General features: G+C 38.6%; 1 protein-coding gene across 1 annotated transcript; it reads right to left on the reverse strand.

The window, feature by feature from the left end:
* Positions 1–520: 520 nt before the first annotated feature.
* Positions 521–11,892, reverse strand: txlna (taxilin alpha). The gene is made up of 11 exons (XM_036566212.1): positions 11,777–11,892; positions 10,660–10,838; positions 9,770–10,030; positions 9,412–9,503; positions 6,650–6,820; positions 6,204–6,398; positions 5,452–5,571; positions 5,177–5,251; positions 4,910–5,002; positions 4,073–4,168; positions 521–3,642 (listed from the first exon to the last, which is right to left on the reverse strand). The coding sequence occupies exons 2-11, from the start codon at positions 10,829–10,831 to the stop codon at positions 3,316–3,318; spliced, it is 1,602 nt and encodes a 533-aa protein (XP_036422105.1). The 5' UTR covers positions 10,832–10,838; positions 11,777–11,892; the 3' UTR covers positions 521–3,315.
* Positions 11,893–15,720: the final 3,828 nt, after the last annotated feature.

The following is a 15,720-nucleotide window of genomic DNA, read 5'->3' on the forward strand; positions in this document are numbered from 1 at the left end:
AGAAGACACCTCAGTGCTATGGGTCTGAAAGAATGTGTAGCTGTTAAGAAGCTGTTGGTGTTCTCAGAATAATGGACTGACCACCTCAGAGTCCAGACCTCAACATCACTGAGTGAAACCAACTTCTAAGACTGAACTTTGGAGGTGAGGAAAAATATCGCAGACTTCTTTGAAAAGCTGAAAACGAGTCTCCTGAAAAGAACTGAAGCTGTAATAAAGGCAAAGTGTGGACAAACTAAATACTAATAATTTGATATTTAGCTGTTCAGCTTTCTGGGCAACAATTCTGTTCAATATTCTTCCACTTTTTCTTGATGCTAAAAGATGAATTACATGTACTTGATGGCCATTTTGACTGTAAATTAAATAAATGGTGATGTTATTTGTACACAGTGCTGTATATTTGGTGCAGACAGAACATCATGCTATAATCCAACTGCTTGATTTCAGCATAACCAGTTAGTCTAGATACATGCACACAGTCTTTTTATATCAATAAATTCAGACACTCACAGGCTGATTATTTTTTGTGTGATTTAATTCGCAAATAATGTTTACAGGGTGTGTGAGGGGACAAGAAAAGAAAAGAAAATCAAAAACAAAACCAACAAAAAGATCTTTGGTACCTCATAACAGTGGATGGGTCCAGCATTACCGAACATTAAATGAGGGAAACCCATGAAAGCTAGCATGCTGTTACTGTGTAAAAAATGGAGTGTGGATGAACAACAGCTGTTCTGGATCCATGCTGACATCTGACTGGTAGTCAACATATGGAAGACATCATGAGGATTCAGTGGGACTGATGTTCAGGTAAATGAAGCTCTAATGTTCGTGGTGTCCAAGTATAAAATATAGAAAACGTTGCATTACCTCAAAGTAAAAATGTATCAGAAACAGAAATAACTTCACAACTGCAGTTGTCATACTCAATGACGTTACTCTGAAGCCATGATGAGATTATAATAACGTACATTCATGTTCTAACAGGTCAGACCTTTAAGAGCTAAATAAAGATCACATGAACGGCACTAGAATTGCATAGAGTTGAACATTTTAAAATCTCTTTATTGAACCTGATCACACACAGAAAACTGGACCTGGGATGCAGTTAAATATTTCTATAATGTATTTTTTAAAGTAGCTTTTAATCTGTATACAATCATGTTAGAGAGACATACTGTGTAGTAGTTACAACATAAAGTATCAAAATAATGGTCCACTATGAGGAAACGCTGGATTAAACGGAAGAGATTCGGTGGTAGTTAATGCACTACTCAGTGGCCATAACCTCATTCGACTGCACGCTTTCCTCTTGGTTTTATGGAATGATTTTGATAAGCATCTATAAAACTGGCCAAATTATTTGATGAATATAAATGGATCTATTTAATCAACTCTGTTTTAAGACTCACAAGTTAGACTGTGTTGTTTAAAATAAGCTACAAAGTCAAATGCATTGTGAAAAAGCTGTGAATATACGAGCTCTGGAATGGGCTACATAAACGTGTACAATAATATCATTCAAATTTTACCCACTGTATTTATGCGTGGATGGAAAAGTACGATTATATAATTCAACTCTGCAAACTCTGAGCTCTCATAGTTCGAGTGACTCAAATCACACTTCCTTATCTCAACATGGTGAAACTAAATGCTTTGACACGATAACGATCTTAAGAATGTGACAATAATGCAGCAGGACGATGATAATGATGGCAACCAATGCACAACAAACTGCAAATGATTCTGCTACAAATGTCAGAAAACGTTAATTGTCGGTTTCTTGCAGAAACCTCAGTGTCCTTCCACATAAAAAGTACTGAGCAGCTCTATACCACATACCACATAAGTCGTTATGGCATGGCATAAATCACACTAGTGTATCCAGGCCTTAGACTGTGTGTGGAACTGCATGGAAAAATAAATAGATAAACAAACCAATAAACAAACAAAACTATGTGAGCACTGGGAGAGATGCTAAGGACAATCGCTGGGGCGAAACGTGACAGATGTAAGAACACCCAAAATACTAAAGTACTACCTCTCTAAGAGTGCTGTTCTGTTCGTAAGAAGTAAGGCGTCGCTCTTACAGCTTAATTCTAGCCCATTTTTCAAATTTCGGCATCATTAAATGGTTAACGTAACATCACTGTCGGAACAAAATCGTAACTTTTATAACTAAACTTTCATCATTTTCCATGTAAATAGACTTTATTCTAAGTTATTTTGGAGCATTTCTATTAGTTCATTAGTCATAAAATTTTGACACAATGTAAGTGGCAGCTGCCATTTTCAAATTGTGTAAAAATACAAAAAACAACAAAAATGGAGATGGAAGGTTTCGTTCCGACAGAGATGACATGTAAACAGCCATTCAGAGCAGTTTGATGTCAATTCTGCTACTCTGGAGGAACATGCACTCAGATTGTTCAGAGTGGTGGAGACAGGAGACAGACGTATTAAGTATTTATGCCTCAAAGTGCTACCTCACAGAATATTACTATATAAAATGAAAACGAATGTGTTACTTGATGCTGAGACATCGTTTCACAATATTTGTGCAATAAGATTTTGGCATAAAACATTTTTAAAATCCTTTTATGGAGAAGAGGTAAATTTAGGGCGTTGTAACGCAAAAAGAAAACTTTAATTTTTCACATGTAGCACTATTTTACCAATAACATAACAAAAATTATGATGATGTGTAGATTGATTGACTGTTCTGGAAAGTAATGGCTAGATTTGTGTTGCAGACACTGCGACACCTGGTTCCTATCATCACCACTGTACAGAAATCTGAGTCGGCAAGTTTCATGTCAAAACACTCTGAATGACTTTGTCCACAGTCACATCCGTGACTGAATTATGCAGAAATGTAGAAAAAGCAGTTGAATTCTCAGCTCATCTGTCCATCCATCTAGATTCTTAAAGGTTTTCTGGCCAAAATATAAAGCCCCAAGGCTAACACTAAATGTGAGGAGTGGACTATAGTACTCCAAGTTAAGCAGCAGCAACGCTCCATGCTCCTTTTAGCGTGTTAGAGTGAGAGATTTTCAGACACAGGACTTTTCTGAGTAATGAAACAGAGTAACAAAGAAAGCCAAAGGAAAAATTAAAAAGTAAAAATGCAGCATAAGAGCCATCTTGAAGGCACAATCTTCCCTGACAGAATGGAAAGCCCCAAGAGGAGACCAAAAATAGGAGACAACACTGCCATAAAGGCAGAAACAGAGGACCAAGCTTAGAGAGAGTTGGTGGGCACTGGCAGAGGTGAGGGAGATCATGAGGAGCATTAAGCCCAGTGAGAACATCTCAATCCTGGCCTGAACACACCTCTCTCTGCGCCTCGGCCTCCAGCTCTGGACCACAGTGGCACGCCTGAGTGCAGGTGGTGGGCGCAGTCTCTGGTTCAGGGCTGTTCGGATGGGCGGGGCTTCCCTCTTCTGAGTCTATAGCTGGCTGCTGTGACTCGGCCTCTGTTGCTGCTCCTGAATCTAGGCCTTGCCCATCCTCTGGTTTACTTAGACCCTGAACTTTCTTACTCAGTTCATTGCGTTCAATCTGCAGAGCACGACACAGCTTCTCCAGTCTCTGCACCTTCACTTGCAAGCTCTCCAGTTCCTTATCTCGAAGTGTTTTCTGCAGAAGAAAAAAACATAATGATAGCAGCTTGAAACATTCAGAATTCGGACATTTAACAGTGACTGTGCAGACTCATTAAATAAGCTACAGAGTGAAGTAATGTGAAGTAGGGGGGAACCTGTTCAAAATAAAGCTAGGATAACAAAAATATCTGCACTTACTCACAGTCAACATGTCACAAAACAAAGCCAAAATAATAACCTTTACCTCTGTCAAAATACACTTACAGACCAAACTCAAAGAATTTTACTATGGTGAAGAAATGCAAAGGGCAATAAGGATACAACTGCAAAGCCCACAAATGACATAACTTGTCCCATCTTGATAGTATTATAAGCACTCTGTAATACTGTACAAGCACATAGTATATATTATACAGTAAGCTATAAATTCATGAGTTGGTTAAATCATTTAAATCAACACATACCTCCTCAGCCATCTCCAGCAGTGCTTTGTTACTGCTCTCCCAACGTGACCTATACATCGTCGTCTCCTTCTCCAGCTTCTTTATCTTCTTCGTCATCTGCAAGACAACACACAAAGGGTAGGACACATTTGGCTATTTCATTTTATTCTACATCAGTAAATACCAGACATAATGAACAAACCAAAAAAACAGTTGTTTCAGAATCCTGGTCCACCACCCACTGCACATCTGAAAGTGTTCTGTATGCTAATACACCAGTTCAAGTCCAATTCGACCTGATTTTACATTCAACACTGGGCTCAGGATTTTTATGTAGTAGATTAGTTTTTATGTGACGTAATAGGCCAATGGAAATGTTACACACACTCATGCGTCTTCTCTCTTTCGCTCTTTCTCTGGTATGTGTGTGGTCCATAGTCTATACAACATAGCCTACAGTCTTGTTAACTGGACAAAGAAAGCTTGCTAAAGAGGAAATGTTTAAATCACCAAATGAGGCAGGGGCATCTTCACTGTAGAACCGTTATGACCTAGTCATTGGTTCAGGTTTCAAATTTAAGAGTACTAGTTGGGCCAAGTTGGATTGTTGGTAATGTGCAGGCCTCAGAAATGGCATGCACTAGAGTATATGCCACAAGCGTATTCAGGACTGAGATTAGGGAATTGTGTTATTACAAATCAGTTTGCAGAGGAGGCTTCCCTTATCATCACAAGATAATTTTTTTTCACTCCCAATTAATTCAAGAAGAATGAAAATACCTTATCTAAATTAAGCCTTATCATAAATGCTTGGAGAATGAGTGCATGTTCCATCACTTGCCATGCATGACTTATTACCTTCTCCATCTCTTGCTTGAAGGTTGTGAATACCTCATTGCTTTTGGACAATGTGTTCTGAAACTCTTCAAACTTCTCTGTGTATAATGACAACTGAAAAGATACAAAGATCATGAAAAGTGCAGAACTTCATAAATAAACCAATAAAACATTCTTGAAAGTTTTACCATCAAATCAGCAGAAAAAAGGGCAAGAAAATACTGCTTTACACTAAGCAGTACTTCTCATCTTTCAAGGGCCATCTGCTGTGTGATAACATATGCTCACCTGTTGTTTGAGGTGAACCTCTTGCTGTTTCATAAGTTCATACATCCTCTGCGACTCTGCAGCCTCTTTCAGCAGCTGTAGAACAGGAGAGAAATAAAAAGGGATAATTAACATGATTTACAAGAGAGAGACATTTCATTCTAGTACACAGAATCACAATCCAAATTTGCATACAGACAGGCTGGTTTATTTGTATGCATATGTCTCTCTGACTGTAAACTGTGTCTGCTCTCTGTGTTTAACACGAATGTGCCAAAGCATATCTGGAAACTCACAAACTCTTTCTCCTTCTGGTGGCGGTCCTCTGAGTCCTTGAGCAGCGCCTGAGCCTGGTGGAGCTTAGCATCAACCAGCTGCTGTTGCAGATCTTTGTGCTTGAAGACCTTGTCTATGTGCTGCAGAAGTGAAGGAACATGGCTTAGCACTACACTTCAAAATGGACCATTTGGCACATTAAAGGACAGTCCCAAATCATAACATATCAAATTAAGACCATACAAAATGATCAACTGTGGCACAGGATTATGGAGATTTAACATGAACTGAACACCATGGAAATTACTATCTATAGATTGTAGATTGCTTCTGTAGTCTTTTGTACTTCAGTGACATGACATGAATGCAAAACTCCCTGAATGTGAACATTCCCCTAGCGTAATAACAAATTCATAGACAGAACTGCACACAGCAACAGACAACACGTTTTCCAAAGCACATGCTATTCAGTGAAGACTGCTGTTTATTATTGTTCCCCATTCGGTAGCCTTTTCTTCTTTTCTCCCCCATTAGTTTCTGCTGCATTTGCTTATGTTCTAATTTACCCTCATGATCCAATTAGCCTTTGTTTATGTTCCAATTAACCCTGCTCTAATCAATCTGGCCATGTCCAGCATACAGCAAATAAGGGACTCTTTGGACCTAGGCCAAAAAAAACAAAGGGAAAAAAAGCTCCTGTGCCAGCTCTGAGCTTTTTTCCTCTGAGGAAAAACCCCTTCCCTCACTTTTCCTTTCTTTAGCATACACGCACCTCCTCTCGTAGCTCATACTGCTCAATGAGCTTCTTCAGCTTCTCAGCCAGCTCCATGTTCTCCTGCCGTAAACTGGTGTTGCGCTCGTTGTGCTGCTCCATCTGTGCTTGGATTTCATTCAGCGTCACCTGAAAGTGGGAGGTGACCTCCTTTCTCTTTTCCTCTTCCTGCCGAGCCCGCTGCACCCCATCTTCCTGCCAGGGATAGAAAATTGTTATACAGTATAACATAGATTTTTAACGTAGTTTAAACTGCTGTAGTTTCTACTGCATCTACTATATTCCAAACAACAGTTTTTTTTACTGCTTCAGCAAACTTGATTCATGTGGTACAATCTCTTAAACAGATGAGGAAAAAAAACAGCAGGGAAAAAAAAAGCAGCTTGACAAAATTTATGACAAAAGGTTTGATTACAGAAATGTATTTTGTGTGCATAAGAATGTACCTTCAGGGTGCGGTTGTGTCTCTGCAGCTCACGGCACAGGCTTTCTAGCTTGCTGCGGGCCAGAATGGCCTTGCTGTGCTCGTTCCTCAGATGGTCTTTCTCTTGGATTAGCTGTGTCTGCTTCTTCTGCAGAGCCCGCATTTGCTTCTGAGTGTTGCGGTTCTCCTCAAGCTGAACAACACAACCAGATCATTTTAATACTAACAGTCAATAAGAAATACCCGTGACACATGAAAATCATATAGACAGAACATATCTGCAATCATTATGAGCTACTGCCCATTTGACAAGTAAAACAGGCTGAACCACAGGGTCTCCAACTCAGGGTCTTCAACTAACTTTGACGTCAGTTCATCAGCCTAACATTGAGAACAGAGAAATATCACGTCCTTAACATCACATCCTTCACAACGTAATGATGTTAATGTACATATTAAGGCACTTGTGTTTTGTAGCAGCAATGAATAATATACCTACATAATGGCAAATTTGACAAAAAACGTTCTGCAGTGATGCAGAGATAAAAATTCTTGGCCGAAACAAAAGTTCAGGACACACTTGACCAAAAGATGAAAGAGAGGGTTCTTTTATACATAATCTGCCTTTTTATTTAGGCTTTTAAAGCATTAATAGGCATGTAGGGAAAGAGAGCTTAGAAAACTAGTGAGGACTAACTTAATTCTAAACGGCTTGCTAAATAATATTCAAATTAAAAATAATGTTAAAAGTTGGCAAATTAAGATAATATTTCATGGTTTTCCAAAGACATCTAAAGCTGAATTCCCAAGCCCTTCCACTAAAACTACAGTAAACATCTTGTTTGTTAATATATGAAGCACATGAACATAGCTTTGGAATTCCTGCCTAGCAGTCTCAGGTTTCCCCAGCAGGGGTGCTACTAGCATGCAAGTTGCTTAAAATGTTAGTCTATCAGAGAAGAAACAGCCATTAATCTCAGCAGAGATTAACGAATGCACATGTTTACAAGAACAACTGTCAGAACAAGAGGTGAAAAAGTTTATTACCAAGAGATATTGAGAAATTATTTATGTGATTTCCTTTAATGAATATCATTATATCAAAGTTAAAGACCACACAGATGCAGTTGCAGCAGGTCGCGTTTGAGTGTTTCACTGTTTATCTGTGTCCATGCTGAGGACAAACAGCATTGTTAATATCTCTATTTCTCATTTCATTCAAATTATTAAAGTGTAAGATTTTGACACTTCACTGGAGGCTAATTTAACCTTCTGCCCTTTTTGGCAAAATTTTCTGACTTTTTTCCCCTCTTAAAGCCATTTTTAGCCAAAAATTTTCTGTAAGCGAAATTTCAATGCATTCCTACAGAATACAGATTTCAGTATTGGAATATTGGCAGTTAACCAAGGATCATTACCGGGAACATTACTGAGCCTAGGAATTTCCCTTTTACTCGTACCTAAAAATCACTATTTTAATTTTTTTACCAATGTTTTCAATTCCTGATTATCTTGAGGTTGTATAATAACTCGAGGTTGTGTGGGGAACTATAGCTGGGTTTACACTTTAACGTTTGCAAATGTTATGCACATTTCTGAAAATACGAAGTTATTACAACATGCACCTGACAAGTCTAGTGCAAGACAGAAAGAGAAGCAGACTCCCTACCTCTTTTCATGAACAGAAAAAAAACATCACATTATTCCTAAGCTTCCTTCTTACACACAAGCGAAATTGCTAAGTACAGTTTAACGAAAAATGGTTCTATATTAAAACATATGAAATGTAACAATTTGTTCACCATCATGAGAAAAAAAAATGTGTAGAAGAGAATCAGCACTGAGAGTGCTGTGTGGAGGCAAGGTGAAACTAGTGTACTTCCTACTATTGTTCTTCGCATGACTAAACTGCCTCTGAAGCTCAATACATAAACTCTGTCAGCTGAAATGGCAGCGCAGGGCCTGCCAAGAATGTGGGCTGTTAGCTGACAATGTGCCAATGCACTCGACATTACAGCTTACCTGCAGAGACAGAAAGAAAGCCCAGGTACAGCATCTATCCATGATACGGAGCTCTGCTTTTAACAGCAGGATTACTGGACAATCACCAGGGTCAATTTAAATTTCATACTCAGCATTTGCGTGCAAATTATTTATAAATAATGAGCACATGCTTCAATACATGCACGCAACTTTGAAATGCGAGTCATTTATGAAGGAAAAAAAAAATTACATTTTCAATTACTAAATTTTTCAAATACACACTAAGACCTTTTATCACTAAATTAAAAAAGGCTTTAAAAGTTCCCATGATCGTCCAACAAAAGAAAGGCTTTGTAAAGGGTTATGTAGACACACTGACGTACATAAAATGACTGCTAATTAATATTTTTTTAATTTTAATTTATTCTAAAGTTAGTGTTTTCAGAGCAAGTAAACACTTACTGCCCAGACAAACAGATATTTAAATATTAATATAATGTTAATCCCTAAATATATGTTATATCCCTAAAACATTTTCACTGTACTGTATCTGCATATGACATACTGCTTTGTTACGCCTAGAACATCATGGCGTAACTGCCATCTAAACATTTCTGGCACGAAACTTATTTCAGCGTTATAGCCATGAATTTGACACAGAAACTAGTCTCATTCATAGCTGAAGTGTTTGACTGTGAGAGATTTGAGCACTATATCAATTAATACTGAAAGTAACTTTTTTTCTAGATTAAATACTTTGAAACAAGCATTTTATGACAACAACATGACCTGTTGTCTTACCAGCTCAGCATACTTCTTGCACAGACCAGCTAGTTTTTCTTCTGGGGTGCTCAGTGTGTTCAAAGTCTGCATAAGCAGTGTTATCTCCTTGCCTAAAAAACAGAAATTAAAAGCTAATTAACGTAAAAACAACAATCTACTTCATAGAACATCCAGAAGCTTAAAGAAATTACATATACAATGGTTAAATTTAACTAAAAAAAAATCACGCAGCACTGAATTCTAGAAATACTGTGATACATGTCAGGTATTGTCAGGTATTGTGAAATGTCTTCAAATATCAAGGTGTTATAGTACTGCTGTATCATTCACACTCAGCTGCCTGTTTCTATTCTCCCAGAAAGAGCTGGCCACTCACCCAGTCCTTTAACTTTCTTTTTCTCCTGAAGCTTCTTCTGGTCCTTCTCTGCACTGCCGTTGCCGTTAAGTTTGGAATCTACTGGCTTGCCATCCTCTCGGTCAGTAAGCCCATTGACCTCTACACCATCCGGCTGACCATTAGGCACAGCTGTGTCCTCACCACCATCTTCCTGACAATATGTGCTGAGGATGTCCTCCAGCTTTCTGCTCAGCTCCTCAGCCACGTCACAGGAAGTAGGCATTGCTCCAGCCTCGGCCACTGCAGACAGCACAAGGGTAACTGAAGAGTTAACAATGTGATACTCTGCTACAGCTTAAAAAAGCTTTTTATGATACCAGACATGAGAGAACAAAAGGACACAAAAAGGAATTACTGACAGAAGCTAAACATGTGCTTTTTATATTAAAAACAAACTCTGAAGACGTAACAATACATATATTTTTGGTGTTTTCCTAAATAGGATACAAATATGGGTCCATTAGGACTTTCGATTAAGCTCAAGATTAAACTTAACTTTTAAGATTTTAAGTTATGTCAATGTCTCCATCTTTAATGGACTAGTTTGGCTCAGAAAATGCCAATTTTATTTCAGGTTCGTTAAGTAGCACGCCTTTGTGTAAAATAAGGAATTCGTAAAAATGTACAACTGAACTATAAACAATGCAACAGAGAGAGACCCTCATAAGAAACCCTCAATGTGCCTATCGCGACAGCTTTAAAACTGTTTGGAATAAACTTTTGATTTAGTTTTTCGATGCTGAACAGAAACTGTTGCACCCCTAAAACACAACCGTCTTTTCTTTCGTTTGCGTGTAGTGTAACTTTATAATGGCCAATAACAAAGTCGCAGATCTGGATGACTATCCTCAGGTTTGTCGATCACTTACAGCCTTCATCTGTTCGGGAACTGACAGTTGGGGAGCTGTCTGTCTGCATGTTCGGCTCTTTTGGACTGTCAGTTCCTTCAGGACTAACTGTGCTCCCTCCTGTGCCATCAGCGCTGGCAGGAGACCCTCCACTGTTGTCCAAAACTTGATCCTCTGTGTCCTGTCTCTTCATTACTGATCTGTGGACAAGACACTGAAGTAAATCACACGTTCACTCTCACTATAGTTTTATATCACAAAGCCAGTGCCCTCTACAAGGCTCTCAGTGTAAAAAAGGTCATATTTTATGGACAGATAAGGAATCTGACTTCACAGATAGTAACCTATCTATTTTTATGTACGTCGTTAAGGCTTTCATTACCCACAACACTGAACACAGTGAGCAATGTCGTTAGCCAGCCACTGAACTTGCTAACCTGGGTTAGCTACGGCAACTAGCTAATTAGCGTAGTGCGAGCTTCTTTAAGTCATTTCAAGCTAAAACAACGGCTAAACTTAACAAACATTTAACCGAGTCTGTTTGTCAAACGTTCGCGACCAACGTGTAACCGTCTAATACAGTTATCTAGCCGAAAAAACAGCAGAGGCGGATTTTCCAACTGACACTCAGCTAACCTAAGTTAGCTATCTCAGCTACCTCACGAAGCCGGTCGGCTTCTTATTCGGATTTTCCCGTTCCACCTTAAACGGTGCGGCAGTTGCATTCTGACCACACTCGGAATTTAACCAAATGCAGCAGCTTTTAAGGTGGAACGGGAAAATTCGAAAAGGAAGCCAAGTTCAGCTTCGTTTAGCTGGTACTGAGCTAACGTTAGTTTAACTGACGTTACTTAACAGATACATAAAAATATGACTGCAGCTTAGCTAACAACCTAAGAAATAAAACACACAATCACATCTTGAGATAATAACCTAACGTTACCCGAGAAACAAGTATATTACTCGGGCTGACCGAAGCGTCTGCTGACAAGCCAAAACTAACGTTAACTTGTGTGGCTAAAGCTCGTTAGCGCCCTGGATAAAAAACCAAAGCAAACCGCAGACCAGGCGGTAAAATCATTCAGATTTCACAGCCACATTACTCAACACCAGCAAAGTTATGATAATAAAAAGCTACCGGAGCCTCAAACAGGTCCCAGGAAAATCCTTCACTGTTGGTGGAAAAAGAAAGTATGTTTGCCAACGGACGCAGGAAGCGGCAGGAAGGAGTCAAAGCGGATTGGTGAGGAAGAAACGCAGCTTCCGACAGAACAGCCACAAAAGCCCCTGTAACCCCACACTCAACAAAGCTGAAGACCACCTCAGCACAGTCGGGCCACTAGTTGACTAAATACAATTAATTTTTAATTTATATTACAATAATGGCTTCATAATGGATGCAGAGTATGAAGGCAGGTTAATGCTATTCTTGGCATAATTCCTAAAATAAGTAGTAGTACACTGTTAATAAAATTTAAAAATTATTCGTATAAATGTTAAAAAAAGCCTTTAATACTATTTTTGTAGGCTGTCCATAAAAATGCTAATATATGCTGTTATATAAGTAAAAAAAATAAATGAATTAATTAAAGCCTAGCATACACTTTTTAAAAAGATGGTTCTTCAATGGTTCTTTAGTAAAGGCAAACTAAATATAACCATTTCATGCTCATATGATTATTTGCATGAAAAATGTTTTTTTTCAGATTTATAGAGAATGTGTTATATATGATTCTATATAGAACCTATAAAATGATCTATATAGCACCAGAAAATGTTCTATTATTACAAGCTTGACATAATAATAATAGCAGAACCCCTTTTGATGGTATATAGAACCACATACAACACATTCCCCATCAATCTGAAAAAACGGTTTTACCATGCAAAGAACCAAGCATACCAAGAATTCAAGCGTAAAATGATTCTGTATGAAGTCTTGCCCAGATAGCAGACGGTTTTGGGCCAGTTCTGGCTTTCCTGTGTGAGTGTTGATTGACTACCAGATAGATGTTAGGCATGTGGGCCAGAATAGGGCCAGATCCTGGAGCTTCATACCATTTTGCCTCGTGTCTACATTTGTGGGACAATTTTGGCATGAATATTGTGGACCAACTTCGCAGTTGGGCCAGATTAGGACCAGATTTGGGCCATATCCTATAGTTCTATTCACTTTACAGTGTGTGGGCCAGATCTGGACCAAGAACCCAGCTGTATACTAGGCCAGAACAAAGCAAGGCCCACAAGTGAGCCAGACAAATTTTGCTAACTGGGTGGTTCTAAATAGAACCACTACCTTTACTAAAGAACCCTTTAAAAGTCATCTTTTTAAGCATGTAGATAAGTCTCTGGAACTGTACTGGAGCATCGTTCTACTAAAAAATATTCCCTCAGTTGGTGTCTTCATGATGGTAAACACTGTTTAACACGTCAGTCCAAAATCTCCTGTACGCGCTCAGCTGGGTCGAGGGCCATCGCATATAATTTACATCATTTTCATTCTCATCGGTGACCTCTGGGTGGGAACAAGGTCATCCTGGAAGGGACCACCTCCATCAGCACAGAAAAGCTCTTTCATAGGATGAAGGTGATCAGTCAGAATAACTTTGTTTTGATTTGCAGTGACTTTTTCTTGTAATGGAACAAGTGGTTCCAAAACCATGCTAACAAAATGTTCCCCACAGCATTGCAGCGCCAAGAGACCCCCTTACTGTGGGGTCAGTCATTAAGGCCTGTACTGTTCTCTTGGTGTACGCTGCACATGCACTCTCCCGCTTGTGGAGAATATAGTGAAGCATGACTCATCTGACCATATCACTTTTCTCACCTCTCTGTAGAACAGCGCTGATGGTTTTTGCACCACTGAACTCTCAAATGTGCATTTGTCTTTGTAATGAGGGGTTTATTCACTACGACTCCATCATTATATCCCTCTGTAGTTGTGGACGAACCGTTTATAATGAAACTCTGACCACGTCCTGCACTGACATTCTCAGTCACCTGAGAAACAGTTGCTTTTATTTTTCTTTACATCACACTAATGCATGCAGATCAGGGTCACTGAATGTGCACAATCAATTGTAATTTTCAGCCGACATCTTTCTCATAGATCTAAAGGCAGATGTCACTTTAGTCACAGTTCCTATTAAAACATTAGCCAGTTAAGCAGTCTTAGTGACCAAAGCTCCTGCCATCTGTCATTTATATCTTTTACAGTAATTTTGATCCAAAACTGAGGTCATTTTTTTCTACATGCCACAGAGCATGGTAGGATGTTAATAACTTGATGAAGGCTTATTTATTAAGGTTTTACTTAAATCTAATACAGTCGGTGAAAAAGTTTAAACACCCCCCGTTCAAATGATGCGTTTTGCTGATTTTTCCAAGTGAAAACCAACTTAAAAATGTCAATTTTCTGCAAATTTCTGCACACAATTTATCCAGAGTTTGACATATTAAACTCCAACAGTTGGGGCTGGAGGTTAGGGATCCAGCCTTGTGACCCGAAGCTTGCTGGTTTGATCCCCTGATTCGACAGGACATGACAGAACTGCCCTTGAGCAAGGCATCTAACCCCCAACTGCTCCCCGGCCACCGTGGATAGGGCTGCCCACTGCTCCGGGCAGGTGTACTCACTGCCCCCAAGTGTGTGTGTTCACTAGTGTGCATGTATGTGGGTATTTCACTGCATAGATGGGTTAAATGGGGAGGTCTAATTCCTCTGTGTGCAAACACAGTTGGCCAATGGTTCTGAATTCAATATTGGAAAAATTAAACATAACTTATTTATAGTACACTTTTTATTTTTCCTAGTATGTTAAATTCAGCAAATAAACATTAACTGTTCTCTGTAGAGGATGTGTTGATTTATTTTCACTTAGAAAATCAACTAAACATGCCATTTGACCAGGGGTTCCCAAGCTTTTGTATATGACTATATAATATAATGTAATATAATACAATATAAGGCAATATAAGAACACAAACTGCAACAGACATTTTTGTTTATTTTTTGCATGTTATCGGCATTCTGGACAAATATTTTAAATCTCTTTAAAACATTTGTTCAGTAATGTTAATGTACATGGTTCATGTTTGTGTGACATGTTCAGTTTGTGTATCTGTTTCTAGTCACTCATTCATACCGTCGGTAAAGTCAAGTCAGTCACAGTATAAGATGGGTAATTGTTGGCAAAAGAAGGAGAAAAAAAAAACATATATATATATAAATACATTTAAAAAGAAAGAAATTACAGGACCAGGACACAATATCCACCAGGGCAAGACTAAACTGTATGTATGAAATGAAACAATTTAATAAACACATAGCATTGTAAACACAGGTGAGTTAGCGTCTTTTTTTTTCATTTAATTTCTTTTTTTTTTTTTGTTAGATTTTTTTAATGACACAGCCAAGCGTTCCGCACTGGCTTTAGATTTGGAGGAGACAAAAAGTCTCAAGATATTAATATCTACAAGATCTAGGACGGAAGACCAGAAAAGACTCAAATTCAACTGTACACGTGTGGCCTTTTTGCACTTCTTGGAAGTCATTGTTAATCAGGGACAGTGTCAGAACTATTCCTTCTGTAAATTGTGCCAATAATAAACAAGTTGCCCACACAGGTCTGCTTTAAATGTAATTTACATCGTAGATTATGAAGCCCTGATTTGCTCTCTAAAGGACGTCCTTCAGTGAGCACAACCTGAACCAAAGTTTTCTATATATCCCTGGATATGGCAGATTTAGAGAGGTGCAGATGACTGTGGTTCCTGCCTTTCTTCCCTGACGCTTTACTGCCCATTTTTTCTATTTTCAATTTGGAGAAAACAGCTTTAGAGGACCCAAAGTCTCGTAGGCTGCTGTAACTGGTTGTGCTGGAAGTAAAGACAGGAGGTCATATTTAGAACAGTCGACTGGATCTCTACACTTTGTGAAACTTCAACTGAGATTGTACAAATACAAATAAACATCAAACATGGAAAGTCCTTAAATGAAGGAAACAATACATGTAAAATTTCTCTTACGACAGCTGATTATTATTATTATTTTTTTTTGGCTCTTCTAGGCCACTATGAAAA

This window comes from Colossoma macropomum, unplaced genomic scaffold (assembly GCF_904425465.1).
Source record: "Colossoma macropomum unplaced genomic scaffold, Colossoma_macropomum, whole genome shotgun sequence".
Classification (NCBI taxonomy): domain Eukaryota; kingdom Metazoa; phylum Chordata; class Actinopteri; order Characiformes; family Serrasalmidae; genus Colossoma; species Colossoma macropomum.